Source organism: Hyaena hyaena, unplaced genomic scaffold, assembly GCF_003009895.1.
Source record: "Hyaena hyaena isolate Hyena2069 unplaced genomic scaffold, ASM300989v1 scaffold_464, whole genome shotgun sequence".
Classification (NCBI taxonomy): domain Eukaryota; kingdom Metazoa; phylum Chordata; class Mammalia; order Carnivora; family Hyaenidae; genus Hyaena; species Hyaena hyaena.
The window spans coordinates 744697-771611 of record NW_024081096.1 but is presented as its reverse complement, the minus strand read 5'-3'; the positions used below and the strand labels follow the sequence as shown (position 1 = coordinate 771611).

The 26915-nt window shown below is 39.0% G+C and overlaps 1 protein-coding gene across 2 annotated transcripts in view; it reads left to right on the top strand.

Moving 5' to 3' along the window:
• Positions 1 to 26915, top strand: part of NR3C2 (nuclear receptor subfamily 3 group C member 2) — a 344127-nt gene that overhangs the window by 241742 nt on the left and 75470 nt on the right. For both annotated transcript variants that reach the window (XM_039253773.1, XM_039253772.1), the window contains exon 4: positions 338 to 454. In XM_039253773.1, the coding sequence (XP_039109704.1) occupies positions 338 to 454 (117 nt within the window). The remainder of the gene's footprint in view (positions 1 to 337; positions 455 to 26915) is intronic.

Genomic DNA, 26915 nt, shown 5'->3' with positions numbered 1-26915 from the left:
AAAATTGCAGCATTGCCTGTGAGGGCTTGTGCAGCTATCAAAAATTTCAGAGTAAGGGAACATGGCTCTACATATATGAGGGTCAGTTAGAAATAAATGTCGTATTAATCTTATCTGTAATATAAAGCCTGTTATGTTAAAGTGACTGTGTTATGTCTATGTTATGTTAAAGTGACTATTCCTATCCTATATTATCTGCAAATCATATTTCTCATCTATTTTTTTGAAGAAATTTCAAGGCAGGAAAGATGAAGTTTCATATTCTGATTATACATATTAGTACTTTATATTAGTGCAGTAGTCTTTTTTTTTCAACAGTTTTTTTATTATTATTCAGGGCAACACAACTATTTATGTGCTGGAAGAAATGACTGTATCATTGATAAGATTCGACGAAAGAATTGTCCTGCCTGCAGACTTCAGAAATGTCTTCAAGCTGGAATGAATTTAGGAGGTAAGTCTTGTGCTTTTAGTTCAATAAAAATTGTTAAGATGGAAGCTCTGTGTACTCCCAAAATTTAAGATGAAGTTAACATGGAGCAAAGATTTCTAAAAATCTCATAAGTTCTATACTCAGGCTAAAACATTTTAGTATTTCTTTCATAGCAGGAGTTAAAAAGAAGTATGTTACGTGGCTGTAGTCCTAGTGAAGTTTTCAACCCTGAGTTTGCTAAGGTTTCAAAAACTGGGAACATAACCAAAACCAACATAAAAATGAATGGCTTTTTATATAAAACCATAACTAACAGTTTTTGCTACAATGTTTAGAAATAAGCCCTGTATATGATAACATTAATCAGATATGAATACATACCTAACTCTAAGAATAAATGTAATAAAGGAAGACCTAAATAAATAAGTAAATAAATAAATAACTTTAAAATATTGGGAATCTGCCAAAAGCGGGGTAGGATGAGTGGTGGGGGTGGTAAAAGACTTGAAACAAACACAGAAGTATACAATGTCCATGGATGGGAAGATTCAACATGCTAAAGGTATCAGTTTTCCCTGAATTAATTTATACATGCAACACAATCCTAACTAAATTACCCCTTGGTGATTCTCAGTTCTTAAAGAACAGGCAACAAAATTCTGGAAAAGATAAATAATAAGGGCAACTAACTCTATCAAATAATATAACAGTGATATAACAATAGTCATTAAAATGGTCTGTTGACTGATTGTAAGATCAACAGAAAGTCAAGAAATAAAATAACATGAGGATTTTGTATGTAATAAAATTGGCATTCCAGATCAATGCTAAGAGGATAAATTATTCAACAGAAATTATTGTGACAACTGGAAAGCAATCTGGGAAATAAGAAAATTGAATCCAAATTCATAATATCCACCCAAATAAATTGTAGTCTTTCAAAGTTTTAAACTTGGAAACATAACCACAGATGTGCTAAAAGAAAACATGGATATTTTTTTAATACTCTCCAAGTGGAGATGTTTCTAAGTATAAAACCAGAAGCTATGAAAGAAAAGAATTGAGGAAATCAACACTATTTTCAAATCAAATATTACTGCAATGTCAAATAATAAATAATAAACTGGGAAAAAGTACTTGAAACTTACAAAGGGTTTATTTCTTGCATGAAAAGCCCCTATAATTTCATAAGAAAAAGAAGCTTTCTATAAAAATGAGATTGAACAGAACAGGAATATGAACATAACAGTTATAGACCAAAGACATACAATTGGTACTTGAAACACATGAAAATATTCTTAGTCTAATCATAATAAATGCAAATTTTAAATATGAGAGATATATATTTTTTACAAATGTCAAAAATAAAACATTTTTATGATATACTGTTTAATGATATAGAAATAAAGTAAAATTCAATGGTGATCTTATGCATTTGAGGAGGAAGTATAAGGTGATATAGCCCCTAGGGAGAACAATTTAGCTATTTCAGTAAAATGGTAAAGGGCACATACCCTTTGACTCAGTAATTCCACTTTTAGGAATTTATCCTAAGTATACTTTTACAATGTAAGAAATGGTAAATTCATAATACAGTCATTATAATATTGTTGACCGTCAGAAATACACTAAGTACTCATGTGTTCAAGATTGATTAAATAAATTACAGATACTCTTCAGACATTAATAAGAATAAAGGAATCTCTATATGGATTGATCTCCAAAATATTGTTTAGTGAAAAACATCAAGTTGCATAATTGGATGTTTTGTCTACTACAACTGGTATATCCACTTTAGAAAAAGAATATAGTATTGAGCATTTCTGGAATAGTATACAAGAAACAAGAAACTGGTCATGCTCGTTGTCTCAGTAGAGAGGATTGGAAAGCTGGGAGACAAGGATAGGAAGAAGAAATATTGTCAGTGTATTCTCTTTCAGGCCTTTGAGTTTTATATTCTGTTTAATGTGTTGTGTACACATGTTACCTACTTAAAAGAAATAAAGTAATTTGAAAAAGAAATAAAATGAGACTTCATCCTTCTCTGCTTTGCTAAATGAACCAATGGGCTGCTAGGTGGGACTGAGGTGTAAAATGGCAGCATGGAGAGCAGAGGGACTTTTAGGAATCAGAGTAGTATGGTCTATGGCCAGCTGAGACTGCTCATGTCAGAGCATGGCCCATTTGACACAATAGCTCGGCCAGAGAGGTTCTCGCTGGGTAAGAGGATGGGCTCTGGAGCCAGACTGCCTGGGTGGGAACCCTCATTCTGCCACTTCCTGACCTTGTAACCTCAAGCAGGCTGCCACCTTTCTGTGCCCGTGTTTCCTTGTCTTCAGCTTGCAGTGATCAGCGTATCTGCCTCATAGGCTGTGATGAGGATGAAATGAGTCAGAGAAAAGAGAGCACTCAGTGCATGTGCAGTGGTGTGTGGGTGGCTCATAGTGATTTCCATAGTGCTTTCACACATGATCTGAAAGATATTATTGCCCCGTGTTTTGGTGATGTCGCCTCAGGTGCCCAGAGAGGCTAAGTGACTTGTCCAGAGATGCCACAACCAGTGAAATGATGAAGCTAGGTCTTATATCTCTAGTCTCTTGGTCTGGTGTTTCTAGTAACCACACGGTTCCCTTGTTTTGTTCTCTGAATCATTGCAAATGTGGCACAAAAGATCACCTTCTTAAGCATGTGAGAATCAGGAGAAATTAATCATTTAAAATCTAGATGGCACAAGGGTGCAGCCATTGGATATAAAATAAACTTAATAAACTCTAGGTCAGTTCTGTAAAATCCAACATCTGAATCTAAATGTACATACCACAACTGAAGTATCTTTTAAAGTATCTAAATTTTCTATAACTTACAAATATTTACAAATATTGTAAAACTTTACTACATAGATATTACTATAAATATTATATAACTACACTCTATAAAATATAAGTACTACTGGTTACTATAAAATAACAAAATATCCATATGTATAATTCCCTACCTCATAGTATTTTGTTAAGAACTAACAGAGAATTAAAAAAAAGTTAACTGAGCCCATTTATAACCTGTAAAGCAGAGTTTTCCACCTCTGCAGTGTTGACATTTTGGGCCAAGTTGTTCTTCATAGTGAGGAACCATTCTCTGCATTGGTGTATCGGCATCCCTGGTCTCTACCTACCAAATGCTGATAGCAGTCCCTTCTCCCCAGGTGGTGATAACCAAAAATGTTTCCAGACTTTGCTAAGTGTACCCTGGATGGCATTGAGACCCACTGGTTTAGCTATAATGATTAATAATTGTAAGCACTATTCACTTGTAGATATTTTTGTCTATTTTGTTTATTGCGTTTTCCCCAGTGACTGGAACAGTGTCTGGCACAAAGTAGGTGTTCTGTAGCCATTTATTGAATGAATTGCATGAATGATTAACTGGCATTTTATAGGCTTCTGTGTTCTCAGCATTTTGCTAAGCCTTTATATGTGTCATCCTTTTTAAACCTCCTGTAACATATGCGATAACATACTTTTAATCTGTCCATTTTGGAAGTGACTTCATGGAGGTACAGAGAGATTAAAGAAGTGGCCTAAGGCCACAGGGCCAGGGAATGGCAGAGCCAGAACTCAAAGCTCTGTCCCTGGCACCAAAGCCTATACCCAGTGTCACTTTGCTGTATGGAATAGGTTCACTGTTTGTAGACTGGCATCTTTATTTATTTATTTTTGAGAGAGCAAGAGTGTGAGGGACAGGAGGGGGCCAGAGAGTGAGGGAGACACAGAATCTGAAATAGGCTCCATGCTCTGAGTTTCTGCACAGAGCCCGACACAGGGCTTGAACCCACAAACTGTGAGATCATAACCCGAGCTGAAGCAGAGGCTTAACTGACTGAGCCATCCAGGCGCCCCTCTAAGATTGGCATTTTTAAAATAGCCCCGATTATCTCTTAATGGCAGTGGCGGCACCCTGCTTTTTTTATTTGTGTCTGTAATGATCTGTAAGTGAGGTTTGGCACAGTACCCGATATATAATTCACATAGTTTGTTGTTGGTTTCTGTGTAGGAGGCATAGGTTTTGTGGGTTTTGCTAAAACATTTTACTAGAAAGAAAGCATATTTTGAATCTCTAGGTCATTGAAAGTAGTGAGTCAAAAATGGGCAGAGTAGAAATTAATATTTATGAAAATACTCTTTCTTTAGGCTCAAGTTATAATTTAACCATTTCTAGCTCGTAGATTAAATCCTTAACTTTTATTAATTGTCCAGTTGCAGCAGCATACATTGTAATCTTTCTTTTTCTTTTACAATTATTTTGAAGCCTTGCTTTTAGTTTCAATTTGGGCAATAAGAAATGCAAGCGATTTTATCATATTCAAAAAAGAGAACATGACGTTTAATTTTTTAATGCGAGGCAGTTTTATAAATTAAAAATGTGAATTAAATGGAAACCTTTTATACATGTTCCAGTCTCACCCATTGTCCTAATGAAGTGGGGCTGCCCAGTTTCTTTTGATACACCCTTCTTCCCCGCTACTTCTCCTTGGGGATAAGACAGCTGCCAACCCAGCGTAATATTTGGACGGCATTTTCTGCTGGGGAGTGATCATGACTCTGGGACCAAAATTAGCCTTCCCGTTCTGAAGACTTCAGGAATCCAAAGTACTTGACAACAGGTTTTGTTCCCTAGTTTATCACCCGGTTAGCATATGATCCTGTGTCGTCACACTAGCCTCTACCTTAGAAAGTGGGAGGAAGGAAGAACAAGTCGATTTTTATTTCTCGGAAATTAAAGCCAAAAAATGTGCCTCTTCCCTTTTCTGTAGATCCACTCCCTCCTTCCTACCACAAGTACTATTCCTTTTCTTTAAAATCCTGCTGCGCTTTAGGCTGCATGCAAAGGAAAATATAGCAGAAGATGTGAGAATGTCAACAGAGAAATTGAAAGGAAAATAACAGCTTTTCTGGCCCCAAGCTGGGCCTGCCACGCTTGCTATAGCCCCTATCAGTAGATCTAAAAAAGTCTTGGTTCCATATGCATGAGAATTTACTGCTTTGCATAGCTTTCTCCAAAGAATTAATCACTTTTATATGCCAGGGTTCTGAAAAGGATGTTCTATACATGTCTTTTAGATATTCTCCTAAAATATATAAAACAGCATTAAATCCAAGTGGCCCTCAGACCAGGAATGAGTTTTGGGGGACATTTCACTTGACTGCACTCTGGCCATATCCCATAGAGAGATCTTCAAGATTTTTCTATTCCAGTTCTCCCATGTACAGAAGAGGAACTTGGAATCCAAGATCCTATCATTAGAGACTTAAAAAATGCAACCTAAGAATTCTAATTCCATTGTCTTTCGTCTTTTCTAGAGCACACCCCTCTCTTATTTCATTTCTCATTAAATAGGCTAAGTCTGCTTTTACATTCCTTTAATGAAGACTCTTAAATATTAAAATCTTGCTTCCTGTAGCTTTAAAAATGTAGACTTTACAAACCACAGAGTATTCCTAATTTGGGTTCCAGTTTACTTCAAGTGCCTATCTGCAGCTTTCCTTAATGCCAGCAATCACTTTCACTCGGTTTAGCAGGAGCCTTCCTTTAAAGGCTGGCCATATCAGCCAGGTCTCCCTCTTCCTCCTGGAATGGAACATGGATGTCAGATACAGGAGGCAGTAGCAACAGTAGACATCATAGTTGCTTTCTGGAGACGGAGAGAAGGCACCTCAGTGAAAAAGGAAGGGAAGCATAATGCTAATGCTAACAGCATTCAAAGATACACTCTTGTATATTACTGATGAGGATTGAACCAAAGAGAGGAAAATCTGTAAATTAAAATTCATCCACATAATGCAATATTAATCAGCCAATAAAATTATGGTGATGAAAATTCATGGCAACATAGAAACTTCCTAAAAAAGTAATAATGAAAAACTAGCGTGAAAAATTATTAAAATTATTTAGGTTACTTATTCTATTATAGCTATATAGGAAAAGGCATTGAGGAGACAAGAGACTGAGAAAGAAGTGTTCAAGTACCAAAAGGGGTTGTGTCAGTGAAGTATGGTTGGTTATAGATAAGGTTTTTCTTCTCTTGTTTCTAGGGTTTTTTTAATAAATAATATGAATGTGTTTTATCATAAGACTTAAAATAGAGCTCACAATTTTGAACTCAAAACAAGGGAAACATAAGAATAATACTGCTACTAAGTGGAAGAAGTAAAGAATTCTACAGATAACCAAAGGAGTTTTCCCTGAACAGGAAGGAGGGAAAGGAGGAGGGAGGCTAGGGACATCAGTAAATCAGTCTCGTGCTGTGAAATGCTGTAAGACTGAAATGGAGAAGTGGGTGAAAAATGAAAGACCCAGAGACCAGAGAATGACAGAATCATAACTGATTCTCCAAGAAGAGGGATCTTTTCTACTTGAGGAAAATTGGTTTTACCTGCCAGCAACCTGTGGTCACCTACAAAACTCACACGTGGTGTGGGTCTGGTGAGGGAAATTACAGGATCATCTCCAGTGAAGAGTAGGTTTAATATCTGAAATCCAATAAGAAAAACAATTTTTATATCTTTAAGGGTCTCCTGAGCCAGGATATGCAGTAGTCTGTAGAAGTTTAGAAAGCCCAAGTGTACTGAGTTTTATGAAGAAATACCATTCCTTGGATTTTTTTTTTCTTTCCAATTCCTCTTGCTTGGAGACAATAAGAATTTCAGTGGGACTTTTGAACAGTAAAGTGCAGGGGGAATTAACACTTTTTTATAAGTCAGTGAAAGTAGGTTTTTTGAGTCTTTGTGCATAAGTTATGCCATATTAATTGTCTTAGTGATATGACTTGAATTAAACAACTGGTATTTTTATCTTACGAAATTTGATTGAGGAAAGTTCAGGATTGGTCCCAAAGCAGACAGAATTTCAGATTTACTATTTTTCTTCATTTCCAAGGCATTTTTTTCTTCCAAAGTTTAGCTATTATAATTTGCAATCAGTATATGCATTGAATTTTTATTAGTATTTTTTAAACTCTTAATTATATTGATGTCTTATTGGGTGACAAATGACATCTTCGAATGGAAGCAATAGAAACATTTAATTCAAAGGTTCATCCCTCCCAAGACTATACATATTTGTAGGCACATATTCATGTCTGGGTGGGCTTACTCAGGTAGGCTATTTTTTTCCTGGATCTTTTAAAATACATAACCCAGAGATGTTTAAAATTTCTGCTTGGTATACAAAGGCCCCTTGTTGCTTCCATGTGTCCTTTAACTTTTTCATTTGCACTCTGTCCTGGTAGGTTGTCATCCCTTCTACTTAATGGGCAGGAGAGCTTGGGCTTTCTGATTTTGGGGCCCATAGCTTGTCACCCACCCTCGTGATCTCTACAGACCTGGCATGAGAGCCAGCCTCTCTCCTTTTGGGCACCACCTCGGATGTACAGTCCTCTTTTGGCTGGACTCCAGCAGCCTTCCAATTCCACACACTCAGTGCTGTTTTCTGTAATACCTGATTGTTTCCTAACTCTTTGGTAAACTATGTGGAGCTTTTGTTTTTGCTTTGTTTGTGGCGCTTCATATTGTTGCACTTTTGAAGAGTTAGTTCAGATGATAGACGTTTTATTAAAAATTTTTTATGTTTATTTTTGAGAGAGAGAGACAGAGTGTGAGCAGGGGAGGGGCAGAGAGAGAGGGAGACACAGAATCTGAAACAGGCTCCAGGCTCTGAGCTGTCAGCACAGGGTCTGACGCAGGGCTTGAACTCACGGACCATGAGTTCATGACCTGAGCCAAAGCTGGACACTTAACCAACTGAGCCACACAGGCACCCCAGATGATAGACTTTTATTATAAGGATATTGGTAATTTCACAACTAGCCTTTGGGGAATACTGGGCTGTTTGGGACACATCAGGTTTTCGATTTCTAGGTCTCTCTTAGATTTTTTCCTCCTCTTTTTTATGGCTTCTTTTCAAGCAGGAAGCTCTCTCCTCCCTCTGTTGGCATTTTTGCTTACTCATTATTTTCACTATACTTGTCTCTAGGCACTCCATTCTGTACCCCTCCGCTTCATTGTCATCTGAGTGTCCTGGAGTCAAATTTCCCAAGAGAGGGTGAGGGCTAATTGGCTGGTCACCTATCATAGTGGAGTTTCTGATTGGGTGGAATCCTCCAGAGGAGGCCTGTGCCTCTCTTGCCCCTACCTTACCCGGGCTGTGTGGTGGGTTATAGATCCCTGTACTGCAAAGCTTGATGATCTTTGACAAGAAACATTTTGATCCCATTTTTCAGAAAGGAGCTGTAAGTATAGATAGCAATCAGAGTGTAGTAGACTCCATGTAAACTCAGAAGTTACAATTATCTGTTAATTGTAGAGAATCCCTTAAATCATAGTAATTTTTTCAACACTCTGACTTTTATTCACGTTATAAGTTATCCATATATTTCAAAGTAAAACGTTTGTTTTTAGCAAGCAAATTGGCAAAGGAAAACAATAACTCTTCATGATCTTAGAAAAGAACTACAAAGGCATTATTTTGGAGTTCAGGGCTTTTTGATATAGCTATTCAGAAAAAGCACACAAACCAAAACACACACACACACAACATAAATAAAGCAAATCTTAATTTAAAAAAAAAATCACCCATGAATGTGTATGGTAGACATTTTCTTGTAAAATATCTCTATACTCAGCTTGTTCTCTGTCCCTACATGCCATGCTCTAGACATGAGCTCTAGGGCCATGGAAGGGTAGGGAATGAGGACCAAGGAAATATTAGGGAAGAAGATGAAACCACTTAAAATCAGGCATCGTAGGTTTACCATGCCAAGTCAACTTAGAAAGGGTGCTCATTCTAGCTAAAGTCCCTATCTGTTTTCTACGATTCGTTGTACTGTCTACCTCAAATTCTGATTTCCCACAGTGACAGTTATTGAATCCGTTCACTTTTAATTAACAGGTGTGTCCACTAAGGGATATAACTTAATCTTTTTTCATTTGAAAACCTAGAGACTAATGATCATCTGCTTGTTGGTTTTCTAAATAAATACATTCTTCTCCCCATCTTCACAGTAGAATGTTGTGATTGTGGAGATGGGGAGAGGAAGCTATTTATGTTACAGTAATGTCCTCTGTTCTTACCTCTAGGACATACAGAAAACCATCCAGCTAACTTGACAACAGCCCTTCAGCCTTCAGTAGTAAATATGTATGATATTTAATATCATTAGTATCTGTTAAGATGAGGATTTTTCTGGCACAGGTACCTTCCCTTTTAAAGGCTAACCCGATTCTAACAGATTTTTTAAAAATATTTTTATTGATTTGTCAAATTATACATACTTGCTACAGCGATTAATAAAGAAACATAATAGTTCCCTGCAATATATTGAGGGAATAAAGATGGAAGAAGAGTCAAGACATTTGCCGAACACTTTATTTACTGCTGAAAAACTAATGATTTACATTTTGGCAGGGAGCCTCTTAAAAGCTGACCTAGCAGAGCTAATAAAAATGGCTTCTTCAGAATGTGCTGCTTCATTATTTTGAAAAGAAGATCTATCAACAACAATATAAAGACAGTTGCTGACTTAGGTCGTAGAAGTCAGAAGCTCCAAAATGTAATTGTGCTCTATTTCTCCTTCAGTGTTTGTATAGTATTTGTTTTGAGAGGATGATAATATGAAATAGGTTTAAATAGTGATGAAGAGAAGTAGCTGCTCTGTTACTAGATAATTATTTTTTGATATTAAGATTAATTTGTATAGGAGGGGATCATACTATTGCAAAATGGCATCTCTGATGAACCCATTCATTGATTGGTTCAGCAAATATCTGTCGCATGCCTCTGAAATTCCAGATGTCCTATGTGATTTGCCGATGTAAGAATGAGAAGATGGCCCTGGCCTTGCTTTCAAAGACCTGATCTTCAAGAATGAAGACATTTATTTTGGACCTGATAAGCATTAAAAAGTGCAGCAGGGTACTTAAAAACACACTTAGTGTTGACCGTGGCCCAAATTCCTAGAGTTCTTTCTCTTTGCCGTAGAGTGGTATCCACAGCTTCTTGACTTGTATTGATCAAAGTGGTGGCACCTCAGAATGACTTCCCATGACTCTGTCCCTCGATATTTGGTTGGTTCATTGTGACCTGGTTGCTTCCCATGTGCATTGATCCCACCAAATGGCCCTGTGGCATCTGTTAATGCTTGCATGGGACACTGTCTGTCCACAGCTCCTTCCCAGCTGCGCATTGCCTCAGTTCCAACTACAGCATCTGTCAGGAAACAGAATTCTTCACTTCCTGTTGCTTCCTGAAGTCAAACTGTGAACCTAAGCTATTCATATTCTTACCAAAAAATTGAACTTTACTGTGAAGATTTCTAGCCACCTTAGAGGTTTCTAAGTCACTTCCAGTCTGAGGACAACTGAGGCAGATCTGGTTGGCCTCCTCGGAACATATGGTATGTCTCTGCCTCTTGTTGCTTCTGTGACAGATGCTAGAAACATCTGTGAAGAAAGGCTGGAACTTCGGGAGCCACTTTCTAGCAGCTCTTTCTCAGCTCCCTTCATTTCTTGAACCACTGTAGTGTGTTACTGTTGCCCTCAGAAACTTCAGAACTCACCTGCGGCAATAGCCTGAGAAGCCAGGGGACAAATTTTTGCGAATGATATTTTTAATGTTTTCATTCTTGAAGACTTCTTCCCACACAAACCTTTCTTAATCTAGAAAGAGTCAAACCAAGCCATTCCTAATTCTAAAATTAGTTCACCAGTGAAAACTCAGTTTCATCTTCCATTTGGCATTTCATGATGATGCCTTAGAAACATTTGCATATGTTAAGTAGTTCATTTTTTTAATTTTCTAGCAGAAACTTAAAGCCTACAGAATAAAACCACTTTTCATTTTGTATATACTCCTATTTTTCGATAAATTGAGTCAGGTTAGAAATGTTAAGTCAAATTCAGAAGATAACACAGAAGAACAGGAAGCCCAAGAGGACTGTGTAGTTAAAGGATCAGTCATCCTTGGTTCTCATTGTGTATCACATTCATTCATCAGGCCTTTGTGTTAAACCCACTCATGCGTGGCCTACTCCCAGAGACCCTCATGCAGTAAATCTGAGGAAGCATGGGCACCTTTACTTTTAAAATAGTATGCACTGTACATCAGTCCCCTAGAGCCAACGGGTTCCTAGACCACTGGAAGCAGTGTTGTTAGGATAAGAAAACCGTTTCATTCTTTGTTTTTAAAATATTTCTTTATTTTTGAAAGAGAGTGACAGAGTGAGCAGGTGAGCACTCGTGCAGGCGGGGGAGGGGCAGAGAGAGAAGTTGAGAATCCCAGGCAGGCTCTGTATACTGTCAGCCCTATCAGCGCAGAGCCTAACATGGGACTCAAACCTACAACTGGGAAATCACGACCTGAGCTGAAACCAAGAGTCAGACATTTAACCGACTGAGCCACCCAGGCACCTCTCTCTCTCTCTCTCTCAGTCTCTCTCTCCGTGTCTGTCTCTCTCTCTCTTTTTAATGTTTATTTTTGAGAGAAAGAGCATAAGCAGGGGAGAGGCAGAGAGAGTGAGGGAGACACAGAATCTGAAGCAGGCTCCAAGCTCTGAGCTGTCAGCACAGAGTCCAGTGTGGGGCTTGAACCCATGAACCATGAGATCATGACCTGAGCTGAAGTTGTAGGCTTAACTCACTGAGCCAGCCAGGAACTTCCCTCATTAATTTTTTTTTTTTTAATGTTTAATTTTGAAAGAGAGAGAGAGAGAGACAGAGCACAAATGGGGGAGGGGCAGAGAGAGAAGAAGACACAGAATCGGAAGTAGGCTCCAGGCTCTGAGCTGCCAGCACAGAGCCCGATGGGGGCTTGAGCCCACAAACCGTGAGATCATGATCTGAGCTGAAGTCAGACGCTTAAACGACTGAGCCACCCAGGTGCCCCTCATTGTTGTTTTTTTTTTAAGCACCTTAGTTTTAATTGTTTTTTCTATTTAGCGTTACTTTTCTGTTTCAAGTAAATCACTAGTCAGCATTTGGAAAATATTTCTTTATCAGGAGAAGTCCCCTAAAACTGATAGTTGAAGATAATATATATTTATATTTTCCTTGTCAACTCTAACATAGCCTTACAAAGGGCCATGTTAGCTTTTAGTCCACTGACTTACTAGTTTGTGCTTTTCTAAGCAATAACTTTTTAAATTATACATTTAAATGCTACAAATATTGGGGGGCAGAATGTGCAGAACTCAAAGATGAAGGTAGGTTTCTTATCCTCAGAGAGGACAAGTCTGAAACAGTGACCCTACGGCTCTCTTCTGGGGAGCCAAGAGTGAGGAAAGAGATGAGAAGGCTGAGAAGATTCTCAGGAAGAAAATTGAGGAGGAAAGTGGGGCCGTGGAAAGGTTTGTGATTTGTTATGAGAGAAGAAACAAATTTAGAAATGCCATCCTAGGTGTCACCTCACGTTTGTTCATTGGCTCCCACCTCATACCTTGGATATGGGATTTGCACCCACTGAGGAGAGCTGGGAGGACAGAAAGGAGCTGGGTTACATCTCCCCCTGCACTCACACTGCCCCCACATTGGCACTGTGGCTGTCTCTTCTCAAGCTGGTAGTAAGTGGGTCAGACGTTTGTGTGCGTGGTGTCTTCCAAGCCCTCAAGTGGGTCTGTTCTTCTCACTGTTCTTCAGAGCAAAAGACCTCTTGACACACTTCTCCATTCTTGCCCATAGAGATGGTTTGGTCACATCATTAAACTCTTTTCAGATAATATCAGTGGTGACATATTGTTGGCTTTCCAGTTGTTTCATGGTTAAACAGAAATCCTTATCAGGCTTTAAATATTATATAAGAGATTTGATCAAAATACTCTGGAGTCTAACACAGGTTCAAAATAAAACTTAAAAGACCTAGTTCTATTTGATTTATTTAATCTAAGGTTCACTAACTGCCCCGTTCCCAGCAAGCTTTCATATCCAGTAGGTCAGTTTTTTTCGAAATGTTTGACTCATTTTCTTCTTTAATAAACAGAATCTGAAGCCTCCCCTTAGGTTATTTGAAATTCAAAATAAATGGGATCGCGTGACCGAACATAGCGCAGCGAACACAAGGCGGTTTGTTTTCAACTCACACACACCCCTCACACCTCCCCCTGCTTACTCTGCCCCTTGAAAGGTTCTGCACCACTCCTGGGCTCTCCCCTGCTTGACGAGTCTTGCCAGCTCCTCCGATGTGCCCTCCTCATGACCAGTGACTACTCCCACCCACAGCTCTCTCTGGTCCCGCCCTACAGGGAAGTTCCTGCCAGTCAGTCTCAGTGGTTTGAGTGACAGGGCCCTTTGTCAGGCACAGCAGAGGCCTCTCATTTGCAGTAGACGTAGGAAGGCCCAGCTGTATTCCTGTGTTTACGAGTTTCCCATCGGTGCTATAACAGAGTACCACAAACTTAACACGAATGTGTTGCCTTACAGTTCTAGGGATCAGAAATCCAAAATGGGTCTCATTGAGCAATTTAAAATCATCAGTATGTCAGCAGGCTATGTTCCTTTGTAGAAGCCCAAGGAGAAAATTCATTTCCTTGCCTTTTGCAGCTTCTGGAGGCTGCCCACGTTCCTTGGCTCATGACCCCCTTCCATCTTCAAAGCCAGATTAAATGCCTCTCTCCTACCTTAATGTAATTAAATCTGCAAGGTCCCTTTTGCCTTGTAAGAAAGCACATTCACAGGTTCTGGGCATTAGTAGATAAACATCTTTGGGGGGGCCACTGTTTTGCCATCACATTATTAACAACCTACATCCAACAAAATACACTGCCACTTTGGGATTTCTGGATGGCTTCCTGATCGGGGCCCTCTACATACCCTTCTCATCCCCCCGTCCCTCACCCTCTGACGCCACTCCTTCTTTCCATGAAGCCACTCTGATTCCTCACTCCACTTTCTGATTGTGCCTTTGTTCACACAATTCTTAAGTGGCCTACATATTCCTTCTCTATGCTAACCAGTCTCTGTTAACCACCCCAGGCCTACTTCAGACACTGCATCACCTCCACATTAAGTGCAGCCTTCACAGATTCAGTCTTTTACACAGTTGGGGAAGAACTGTCACTCCCTTTTAGGCAGTTCCAGAATATTCTTAATGTATATATTTTATCAACACTTTTTGTATAAAGCTTTTTATGACTTTCTTAGATGAAGTTAATTAGTACCTCCTCTGTGCTTCCAAAGCCTCTAGTGTAGCACTTACCAGATTTTATTACAATTATTTGTTTATAGGTATTTCATGCCAACTAGTCTAGAATTTCTTAGGGTCAGAGTTGTCCCTTTGTCTTTATATCTAGATCACTTAGAATAAGTCAGTGTTTAATAAATGCTTACTGAATAAATAAATAAATAAATAAGCATGCAGTTAAACGTTACACATACATAGCTAAACTGACTTTAGCAAAAAATTGTAAGTTTGTGTATATCGTTATTAAAGGCACAGTAGACTTCATTTTGAAAGCAGTCCCATAACAGAAATTCCAAGGATGATATTTTAAGAAAGGTCTATAATTATTATTGTTTCCATCCCTTTACCAGGAAGGTGCATTTTCCAAAAAACATAAAAGTCTTGGTCATAATGTTAACTTATGTAGTATAATTTGGCGACTTCTTAAATGATAATATATTGCAAAAAAAGTTTTTGTATATCTCTTCATTCACTGATGATGAATTTTATGTGATGTTTGAACTTCTAAAGTTAAAAACTTTAGCCACAATTTTTTGTCCCCAGCATGAGAGAATGGCATTTTGGGATAGCTGTTGTAGCTGTTAAGGTGGAAATTCTAGCCCTGCTCTGATAATTTGTAATGAAGTTTAAGTTTAAGGTCAAGAGAAGCTAGTTTGAGTTGACCTAGAGTGAAAGGGCTGGAGAAATGAGCCCCCTATATAAATGCGAAAAGACAAAGCTAAGAGGTAATGGAAAGAAAAGAAAACACAAACGTGAGGCAAACCTGAGATGGATAGGTTAAGATGAAGATTTAGGTGAACAGCTTAGTGAGATCCTAAATTCCAAGGATCATCAACTACATAGGTGGAATCCATGGTCTCCAGAACATTTATAACCCAAGGTCAAAGTCAGGTATATATACTTATTTCAGGTGAGAGAGGAACCTATCTTCCCAAGAACTTCACCAAGATTGACAGAAACAAACGCTCAGCCCATGTTCGGGTGACCCATTGAGTAAAGCAGAAGTAAGCAGTGCTGTGTTTGTGACCATAAACATGGAGACAGTATTCTGGCCCCATTTCTGGGAAACAGAGAAGCCTACCAGCCAAAGAAGGAGAATGTTATCAGGGCGTTTCTATGAGGCCTCCACCCCTTAGGAAAATGTGTGCCTACCTAACTGAACAGCATGAAACTACACTCATGATTGAAGTCACTCTGGGCAGGTTATACTGGAAATTCCTTTGTGCAGTAGTCAGGTTTAATTGCACACTTAATTTGGCTGGGCGCAGGGCTAGCATTCACGGGATGGGGAAAAGGTGCAACTTCCAAAGATGAGAAACAGGCTATAAACCGAGGGGTGTGCACCTTTTCGCCTCCAGGTGGTGTCAGCAGGATGTTGACCATGGGGAACAGTGCCAGCCACACAGCTGAAGGAAAATTATGTTTTGTTTCATTACAGGAACAGATATTCTTTTAATGGATGGTTAGTAAGGAAGCCTATTGTATAAAACCCAGCTTGAATTTTAATGTGAGAATGTTGAAGTCAGTCCGTCATTACTCATTTTTTTTATGAGTGTAATAACATACAGGATATGCACTTGTCAGTCAGTACACACACCCTTTGGGCGTGGTAGGGCATTTGGCCATGCCTTTTAAATTGTAAACCTGATTCCGTGATTATACTAAGCTGCAGTAACTTCTCTAGTATGCCGTCTGTATGTGCCCATGCTGCTTGTAAAATATGTTTGTAGTGTGACACTGATAGTAAGACTTGGATTTCTAGAAAACCAAATGTAAGTTTTAAATACATGGATAGGTTCCAATCTTTTACAACACGAGTGACACATATAAGGGATTCTGTATGGAATTCACCTATCTGTAAAGCGTAGAGGAAAAGCTTCAGTGCTCCATCTTGAAGGGAATGGCCAGCTCTCAGCTGCAGGCACTTGTTGCCATGGGAGAAAACAGGCAGATCTTGCCAGAATTTAAGATTTCTTTTTGAGATATCAGAAATACAAATTTTTTGTGAAATATGCCAAATTCTGAAAGAAGAAAATGAAGTTTTTTTTTTTTTTTTTTTTAATTTTACTTAGCTCACTTTCCAGTTTATGACTTCTACTATCAAGGAAACTAACTTTAGGAGCATCATAAATTAGCATGCTGCTTATTTCAGTTTTCATTTGATTGTTTTTTATATAGTCTAGGAATTTAATTATCTTTCTAGCTTACTTTTGCTGTTTTTATCAACCCCCATAGTATAGACAATCAGGGGCCATTATTTCCCTGGGGAACAGGGGGCCTATTTGGCCAAGTCTGGAAATATTTTTGGTTGCCAAAACTTAGAGAGTGTGCTACTGACCTTTAGAGAGTAGAAGGCCAGAGATGCTGTGAAATTGCATTGGACTCTACATCACACAGGACAGAACCCAATATCAAGTAGTTATGTGGTCCCAAATGTCAATGGTTAGGATTGAGAAACCCTGGTGTAGACTGTGTTTTTTATTTCTGTGTATCCCACCTTCCCTTCTTTCCTGTTTTTCTTTTAAAGCATGTATCTGTTTAAAAAAACAGATACTCTCTCTTTCTTCCTCTTTCTTTAGTCTCATTCAGAACTTTTAGGTTGGTAGTTCTCAATTTCAGAATGTAGGTAAAATCACACGGGAGTTTCTAAAAAGTGGAGACTCACCTTCCACTTGTAGATATTCTGACATGTGGATCTGGCGTGGCCCTCAAGATTCTGCTTCTTGAAAAGCTCCCAGTTGATTCTAAGGAATACCAGGCACAGACCAGTTAAAGTAGTAGGACAATCCTTGTTTTCATAATATCTGCTTCTCTTCATTGTTTTTTTAAAAAGATCCTTTATTAGTTGAACTCCTTAACTATATTGTTACTTTTACTAAGCCTTTAAAAATTACGTAGCATTTCATAATTATTTATACTTTGGGAAATAAACTAAAATGTTTATGGACAGTCATCCAAGTAGTTTGCCAAAATTTCTGGTCTCTTTTCTTTACCTTTTTGGTGATATACTATACATCTTCTCACTGGTTGATAGTGTTTCCCTGAAAATAAAAGATTAAAAATTTGTATTTTAAACATATGAACCCAGTCAAAAATGGACTATAACAGCTGAAAGTATTGGAAATAATCCATATAAGTGATTCCTTGACCAAACTGATGCATATGAAATGTTATGAAAAATTGAGATCCTAGTTTATGCCATGTACTTGTTCCATGGAGGCAGAAAGGTGAGGGCAGCTATAGGTGCATGAGAGCTATTTCTCCAAATGCTTCCTGGCACTCAGGAAAACTGCATGTTTATGCAGATACCTGCCTTCAGGGGCTTCACTTTGTAACTGACATCCCCTCAATATTACAACAATTGAGTTAAATTACAGGGCTTTTATAGGTCTACAGCAGTTATTCAGTGTCGTCTTGAAATTTATAATTAGAAGGATACATGGCAGTTATTTGGATCAATTATCAAGGCTTATCTTCTGGGATGTCATCACCAAAACAGATATCCTTCTACACAGATAATACAACTCCTAATCACTCAAACAGCATTGATCTGCTAACCAGCTTGCCACCAAGGGTCATGGGTAACTGTTTCCCAACTTTGATCGCTTCTCATGATAATCCTGAAGAACCTATTTTAAGAAAGCTGGAATTCTGTCTGGATGGCTTTGTGTTTATGCCAAATTAGCAGATATTAAAATAGTTATCGGACGTCCTGGGAAGAGCTCGTTAGCTTCTCCCTCATAATTTTCATCAAATGCTTTTCATCATAAATAAATACAGGTAAATGTCTCACTGAGCAAATGTGTTTTCATGGCTTTCCCCGAGCCCCCTCCTCTATAACAATTCTGATGCCTACACTACCAACAGGCTACTGTACTTGAAATGATGAGGCCGTGTGTGGAAATCACCCCAGTTGGAATCTCAGCAAATTCATCTTTCTGAAACTTTATTTCACCTGAGTTAAAATGAGATTAACTGGCTGATTTGTGATGTTCCTTCTTGTTCTAGAAGGGTATGACTCTGTTAGAGTATTCCCAATATAGATAACTAGCATTGAATTCTTGGGGGTCATCTGCAACAGGAGAAGATCAGCAGCTTTTCTCTGCATCCCCACCCCTTCCCCAAGGATGTGTCAGGGTCAAGGGCAGAATCATTTCCCATCATTGTACCCACAGAAAGGAACTCATGCTGATGTGTCTAACTTAGTGGTACAAATTAGGCCCTAAGATTAGGGATGTAGGGTGCCTCTTTCCTGGATTCTGTGTCTAGAATCTTGTTCTTCTATGAAGTTAAAGAGGTAAAAAACTTATTTTTGGCTTTTCTCTTTTACATCTCTCATTAGACTTTCTCAAGGTTAGAACTGGCAGGGCTGCCTGCCTTCTACTACTGTACTTGGCTTGCTGCTTCTTGGAGGACACCTGACCTGCCTTTGTTATCATACCAAGGCTGGGTTGAGCCCTTGGCTGCAGTTGTGTTTTGGATAGGCTAGCCTAGCTCATTGGGGTTTGGACTGAAACGTAACATACCCTCTATTTCCCTTAACAGCTTTGTTAGAGAATGGCAACTGTAGTCATCACATTAAGAAATGTGACCAGTTTTAGAAGGTCAGCAAAGCATTCATTCATTTATTCAGTTAGCACTTACTTAACATATACTGTGTGCTGTGCAATAAAAAACTTAGACAAGTTCTAAGCACGAGAATACAGAAACCAAACGAATGAATGTAGAGTGTATCATTATGTTGGGCATTTCTCTATGAGAGCTAGGGAGAATAGTTGAATTTAAATTTTCTTTTAATGTTTATTTATTTTTGACAGAGACAGAGCACGAATGGGGGAAGAGCAGAGAGGCTGAGACACAGAATCCAAGCAGGCTCCAGGCTCTGAGCTTTCAGCAGAGAGCGGGACATGGAGCTTGAACTCACAAACTGAGATCATGACCTGAGCAGAGTCCGATGCTTAACCACCAAATGAGCCACCCAGACGCCCCTTTTGAATCTAAAAAATAATTTCTAGGGGCGCCTGAGTGGCTCACTTGGTTGAGCATCTGACTCTTGATTTCAGCTCAGGTCCTGATCCCAGGGTCATAAGGCCAAACCTTGTGTTGGGCTCTGGCTGAGTGTGGAGCCTGCTAAGGATTCATTCTCTCTCTCTCTCTCCCTCCCTCCCTCCCTCCTTCCCCATCTCTCTCCTAGCCATCCCTCCCCCCACCACATGTGCATGCTCTCTCACTCTCTCTCAAATTAAAAATAAAGAATTTCTAATCCTAACTCGGGGCCCAAAGAAATTGCCATTAAATAATACAACTTCTCTGAAAGGAAGGTTCTATCTTCTCTATTGAGTTATGGAAGTTAAAAATTATTATGGACGCTAAAAATTGTGTTTTACATGGTATGTAACTTATAACCACACTGTCCATTTGTAAATCCTAGCATGAAATTGGCCCTAACCCAAATCAGCAATGAAGCACTAAGTCCTAGCCAAGTCCTCTGCTCTGGGGTGACAGCCATGGGCCACCCTGTTACTCCAGGAGGGGCTCTTTCTAACAACAAAGCCATCAGTGAAATTTATCGTCAGAAACACCGTGCGTTCTTCCCAGCTACGTATAGGAGTGTTAAAAATCACAACATGCTAGCAGACTATGTTTTTTTTTTTTTTTTTTTTTTTTTTACAAATAGTTTATTGTCAAATTAGTTTCTACATAACACTCAGTGCTCATCCCCAAAGTGCCCTCCTTCATGCCCATCCCCCCCTCCCCCCCACATCCATCAGTCCTCAGTTTTTGTCAGCATTCAAGAGTCTCTCATGGTTTGCCTCTCTCCCTTTCCCCCACCATTTCCGCCCTTCTTCTCCCCCTTGGTCCTCCGTCAAGTTCCTCCTAATCCTCCTATACGTGCAAACATATGGTATTTGTCCTTCTCTGCCTGACTTATTTCGCTCAGCATAACACCCTCAAGGTCCATCCATGTTGCTACACATGGCCAGATTTCATTGTTTCTCATTGCCATGTAGTATTCCATGGTATAGATAAACCACATCTTCTTGATCCATTCATCTGTTGATGGACACTTAGGCTCTTTCCATGTTTTAGCTATTGTGGAGAGTGCTGCTATGAACATTGGGGTACATGTGCTCCTATGCCTCAGCATTTCTGTATCCCTTGGGTAAATTCCTAGCAGTGCTATTGCTGGGTCATAAGGGAGTTCTATTGTTAGTTTCCTGAGGAACCTCCACACTGTTTTCCAGAGGGGCTGTACCAGTTTACATTCCCACCAACAGTGCAGGAGGGTGCCCGTTTCTCCACATCCTCGCCAGCATCTAGAGTTCTCTGATTTGCTCATTTTAGCCACTCTGACTGGCGTGAGGTGGTATCTCAGTGTGGTTTTGATTTGTATTTCCCTGATGAGGAGGGATGCTGAGCATCGTTTCATGTGTCTGTTGGCCATCTGGATGTCCTCTTTGGAGAAGTGTCTGTTCATGTCTTCTGCCCATTTCTTCACTGGGTTGTTTGTTTTTCGGGCGTGGAGTTTGGTGAGTTCCTTATAGATTCTGGATATTAACCCTTTATCTGATATGTCATTTGCAACTATCTTTTCCCATTCCGTTGGTTGCCTATTAATTTTCTGGGTTGTTTCCTTGGCTGTGCAGAAGCTTTTAATCTTGATGAGGTCCCAACAGTTTATTTTTGCTCTCGATTCCCTTGCTTTTGGGGATGTGTCAAGTAAGAAGTTGCTGCGGTGGAGGTCAAGGAGGTTGTTTCCTGCTTTCTCCTCTAGGGTGTTGATAGTTTCCTGTCTCACGTTCAGGTCCTTTATCCATTTTGAGTTGATTTTTGTGCATGGTGTGAGAAAATGATCTAGTTTCATTCTTCTGCATGTTGCTGTCCAGTTCTCCCAACACCATCTGTTAAAAAGGCTGTCTTTTTTCCATTGGATATTCTTTCCTGCTTTGTCAAAGATCAGTTGGCTGTATACTTTTGGGTCCACTTCTGAGTTCTCAATTCTGTTCCATTGGTCTATGGGTCTGTTTTTGTGCCAATACCATACTGTCTTGAGGATGACAGCTTTGTAGTAGAGGCTGAAGTCTGGGATGGTGATACCTCCCGTTTTGGTTTTATTTTTCAGTATTACTTTGGCTATTCGGGGTCTTTTGTGGTTCCATACAAATTTTTGGATAGTTTGTTCTAGTTTTGAGAAGTATGCTGGTGCAATTTTGATTGGAATTGCATTGAATGTGTAGAGTGCTTTAGGTAGTAATGACATCTTAACTATATTTATTCTTCCTATCCATGAGCATGGAATGTTTTTCCATTTCTTTGTGTCTTCTTCAATTTCCTTCATAAGTTTTCTATAGTTTTCATCATACAGATCTCTTGTATCCTTGGTTAGGTTTATTCCGAGGTATTTTATGGTTTTTTGTAGCAGACTATGTTTTAAATGAAGGGAAACCTATCTTTGGAACATAAGCAGAATACTGATAGGAAAATGGCAGGCAGTTTGTGAGAAGAAACCCGAACTGTTTTTGTTTAATCTCCTTGTTGTAAATGTAACATTACTTTAAAAATTACTAACAGTGACATAAATATGAATTACAGCCCAAAAGGAAAACTTCCAGAATGGCCCAATTATCCTTCCTGAACTACTTAAATAGTCTCCAGAAGCCCTCCTCAGGGCAGCTCATCTTCCAGCTTTGACGGAAACAGGCTGACTTGTCTTCATCTAAATCTACTGTTCATTCTCCTCTGTGAAGGAAAAATAGATTATAAGGAATCACTCAGTATAAAAAGGGATTTCATGTTTACTTCTCCTCAAAGTTTCTTTTTGATGAGTTAGCATTATATTTATTAATAACTTTCTCAAATTCTTTTTTGGGCCTTTTGCTTTTAATGTCACCAAGTGATATACATTTGAAGAATATTTTTGAAACGTAAACGGAAAGCACATTCTTCTAAAGACGCTTTTTGTCCAGCCTGCCGTGCCGAATTAGGTTTTGACAGAGTCACCAAAGCTCTGGAATTTACACTGTGGCAGAAGACCAGATGAAAAAATAGCTGCTCATCTTCTAAACAGCTCTGTGAGGTCAGGCATGTGTGCGTGCCCCCACCCTGGCACGGCTCTGCTCACCACCAGGCAGCTGGGAAGGCGCTTGTGCTCTGCAGGGACCCGAGACCTGCCAGCACAAGACATCATCAGTGCGCCTCAAAATGGTTTAGTCCTAACTCTGTGTGCAGAGAAGTTGGAATAAAACCATGAGAAGCAAATGCAAGAGAATCACTTATTCAAAAAAGGCCATTTGGTTTGGCTCTGCTTTATCTGGGAGTTTCCAGACCAATTCAGCCTGTATCCTGAAGAGATCCCAGCCTAGAAAAATATTTTTTTTTCAAGTACATGCATCATTGGCTACTATTAATTCCTAATTTAGACTTATTCTGATAATGTCAGTGGAATAAAATGTAGAGTAATATTTATTTAAAATGCATAAAAGCTACAAACATTGACATTTATTCTCTTTCCTCAGGCCTATTTACTTTCTCCGCCCCCCCCCCCCAACTTGAGTGGTATCCTGTTAACTCATTAACATGTACTTATTATACTCATCCTTTTTGTATATTAGTCTTAGCTTCTAATATGAAGATTCTTTTAAATTCTGCTTGGCTTCTTTGTCTTGCATTTTTTAAATGTTAAAACACTAGAGTAATAGTACTCAGAAATACAGAATGTTTTCTGTGTTATGCCAGCTGTGAAAAGTATGTGTTTATATCAATTTATGGTATTACTATTCTATGTTTTGTTATTTAGTTCAATTCTTTTTCTTGCTAAGAAGTTTTAATAATTTTTAGTCATTCAATTATAATCTCAACATTGGTAGTCTCAACTAGAACCTAATCAGTTTACTTTTCATGTAAATAATGTAAAGCTTTGCTTACAGTTTGCTTAAAATTGAGATGATCTTAATTAAAATATGCTGCTCAGTCATAGTCCTTAAAAGATAATTAAAACTATAATGATGTGGCTCTAAGTAATTCTTTTACAGAAAGAGAATTGGGCTGAAGGTAAAATATTTTGAAGAAAACTGGTATTGGAGATAAAACTGTTCTTAGTCTGCGTATTTTCCCATTCCACTCTATAGTTTTTATTTCTCAGGTACGCAAACAGTAGTCATAAAAAATGTGAAATTGAATTTAGGCATCTTCCCTCGTTGCATTAGAATTCTCGACTGCTTCCAGGTTGTGAGGTCACTGGGTACAATTAAAGGGACCAAGATGAAGAAGCCGTTGCAGTGAAGTGGGAGAAAATGCTAAGAGGGAAAAACAGAATAATTGGAACCTGCCTAAATGTGACATGCAGGCAAATGTTAAAGCATTACGTCTGAGAGCTTACTTATAGAATGTTTTGCTGACAATATTACAAAGAAAAATGCTATTACCCTAGGGTAAATTACCTTCTAATATATCTATTGGGTAAACTTGTATAAATACGTACGTCCATATATACACAGATACAGTTGCTTAAGGTGATACAGTTGCTTAAGGTAGGCCCTGTTTAGTATACTTGCTGGTTTGAGGAGGTGTGTGTGGGGCCCTTTCCGTGGGTTTTCTGCCCAGCATGTGTTCTAGCATCTGACCAGTTCTTCTGGGCCTGAGCCTATGGAGAATGGTGCTGGGGCTCAGAAAAGCACAGTAAATTAAGCCGGGCACTGTAGTCTGTTTCCAGGTCACTTCCTTCTGCCTCTTTCTCATACCTTGTTCACCCTTTGACCTTGTTAGAGGAGTAATGTTTCTTCCTAAAACATCCTTAATGAGACTATTTTCCTTGCATACCCAATGAGATCATGCTTCGTGTAATAAATTCTTTGCGCAAACATATATCAAGAAGGCAACCCTTGCAGCTGTTAAAGAATTAACTTTTTAACTGAGGGAGGGACCTTGTGCTTGGCGTCCACAGCTATCATGGCTCTGTTTTTCTTATTTTAAGTATATTATAAAACTAGATGGAGGTGTTCTCTCCCCTTTTTTTTTTTTTTTTTTTTTTTTTTTTTTTTTTTTTTTTTTTTTTTCTTAGTTGTATCAATCCTGAGCATAGCATAGTTATTCCTAAAGAATGTGAATTTACAAAGCAGATAAATAATTTGTATTTTCTCAAGAATGTTCATTTNGTTTTTCTTATTTTAAGTATATTATAAAACTAGATGGAGTTTTTTTTTCCTTTTTTTTTTTTTTTTTTTTTTGCTTATTGGTTTGTTGTTTTGTTTTACATACACAGTTGTATCAATCCTGAGCATAGCATAGTTATTCCTAAAGAATGTGAATTTACAAAGCAGATAAATAATTTGTATTTTCTCAAGAATGTTCATTTGATTTCAAAAATCTGTTTATGCAAAGAACTCAACTCTTAAGCGCAATGGAACTTAGGAACTTTATTTTTAATCACAAGTAGTAGGCTCTGGCCCCAGTGAATTCTGTTTTTCATACAGACCAGTCTGAATACTGCCTCTTGGTATCTCCTTCCATCAGGAGTATAATGTCTTCACATGGAGCAAAAGCAGAAAGCCTGGGTTGTCCACTACAGTAGCAGCCCCTGAGTCCACAGAATTAGGAGAGAAAATCTCTTGTGGATTGGTACAGGTTGTTATATGCCTCCTATTAAAGAGATTAATCTCTTCAATACAGGTGACCTAATGGTAACCTTGCTGAAAATTTGACAGTCATTTGAGGGCTTGGTCCTTTTTCACACCCCTTTGACCTCTTTGTTTGATGTCATCTGCAAACATAATGGGGTTTCTCTCTTCTGTTTTTCCACATCTTTACAATAGCCCGCCACCCACTGACTCTGGCACAGTCACATCAGTGCTATCCGTGTGACCCCGTGCAAGGGGATGACAGTAATACCTCCCTCACAAGGCACTTAGGAGAATTAAATGAGATATTTTTAAAAGATGCCATCCTAGCACTTAACATACAGATTCCCAATCAATAGTAGCTCTTTACTATTGCTTTTTCCCCACTAAGAAAATTATACAGTGTTAGGATTAGGAGAAAACCAAAGAGCCCATTTTAAATACAGAACCAAGCAGACAGTCCTGTAGCTTATAGTGGTGAAACTGTTTCTAGTAAACAAGGTGTGACTGCTGGGGGGTAGGGTGGGAGAGAGCAGAGAGGACTCAGGGTGTTTTTTCCATGGTACTGGACATTTTCCAGGCATGCATTCCGACATCGCAATATTTGTCCTTTGAGCTTATTTTGGAAAAATATTTCTAAAATTATCTCTTACCACACTTACAGAGGTAAGGGATTTATTCCTGTTTCTCAGACAAATATGAACAGAGAAGTTCCTTTCAGACAAATGGAAGGCCGGAACGTACAATGGAGGTCTGATTGTCTTCCATTGTGGGGCCACTGGATCTCGATAACTCATTGAATCACATTTTTCTACCTTAGGACAGAACTGCACTGGGCAAGCAGGATGCCTGTCTACCTATTACTTTGGAGTTTTTAGAAAATAGTATATGCTCTTGCTGGTAACTCATTGCAGACTCTCTCCATAATGCATTCCAGAACACTTGAAGGAAAGTCTCCTAATATCTTAATCCCTTCTTCTGCCCTTTAAACTCTTTATATCTTATGTTAACTTCAATGAGGAGAGAAAGCAGATCCTCACAATGGTTTGCCACGTGCCTTGTGAAGTTTTTGAAATTGCTCTTTCCTCTCTCATATCTCTTTTCACCCTCTACTGTAGAATAAGTCGATCCCAGTCTTTCCCCACCTTTTCTCTTCACTAAGCATTTTTTTGTCCTGGGCTTTGCGGATGGAAGATTTGCCTTGTCATGGCAAGGCCTAGGTAGAAGGTGTTCCGTATGATCAACCCACTGTCCACCCCAGCTGGCCATGAGATACCGGCTACTTCTCTGCCCCTCCACTGCTTACAGTTCTGCAGAAGTAGGGCCCCAGGAGCACCACAGGCATGGTCGTTTAAGCATCTGACTCTCAGTTTTGGCTCAGGTCATGATCTCACAGTTCATGGGTTTGAGCCTTGTGTCAGGTTGTGTGCGGACAGTACAGAGCCTACTTGGGATTCTCTTTCTCCCTGTCTCTCTGCCCCTCCCACTCTCATATTGTCTCTGTCTCTCTCAAAATAAATAAACTTAAAAAAAAAAAAAAGTAGAGCCACGGAGAACTTTGGAACTACAATTTATGCTCAGCCTGCCACTCAATCCTATGGCAGTCTCTTGCTTTAATACAAACCTAGCCCAGGCTTCAGTGT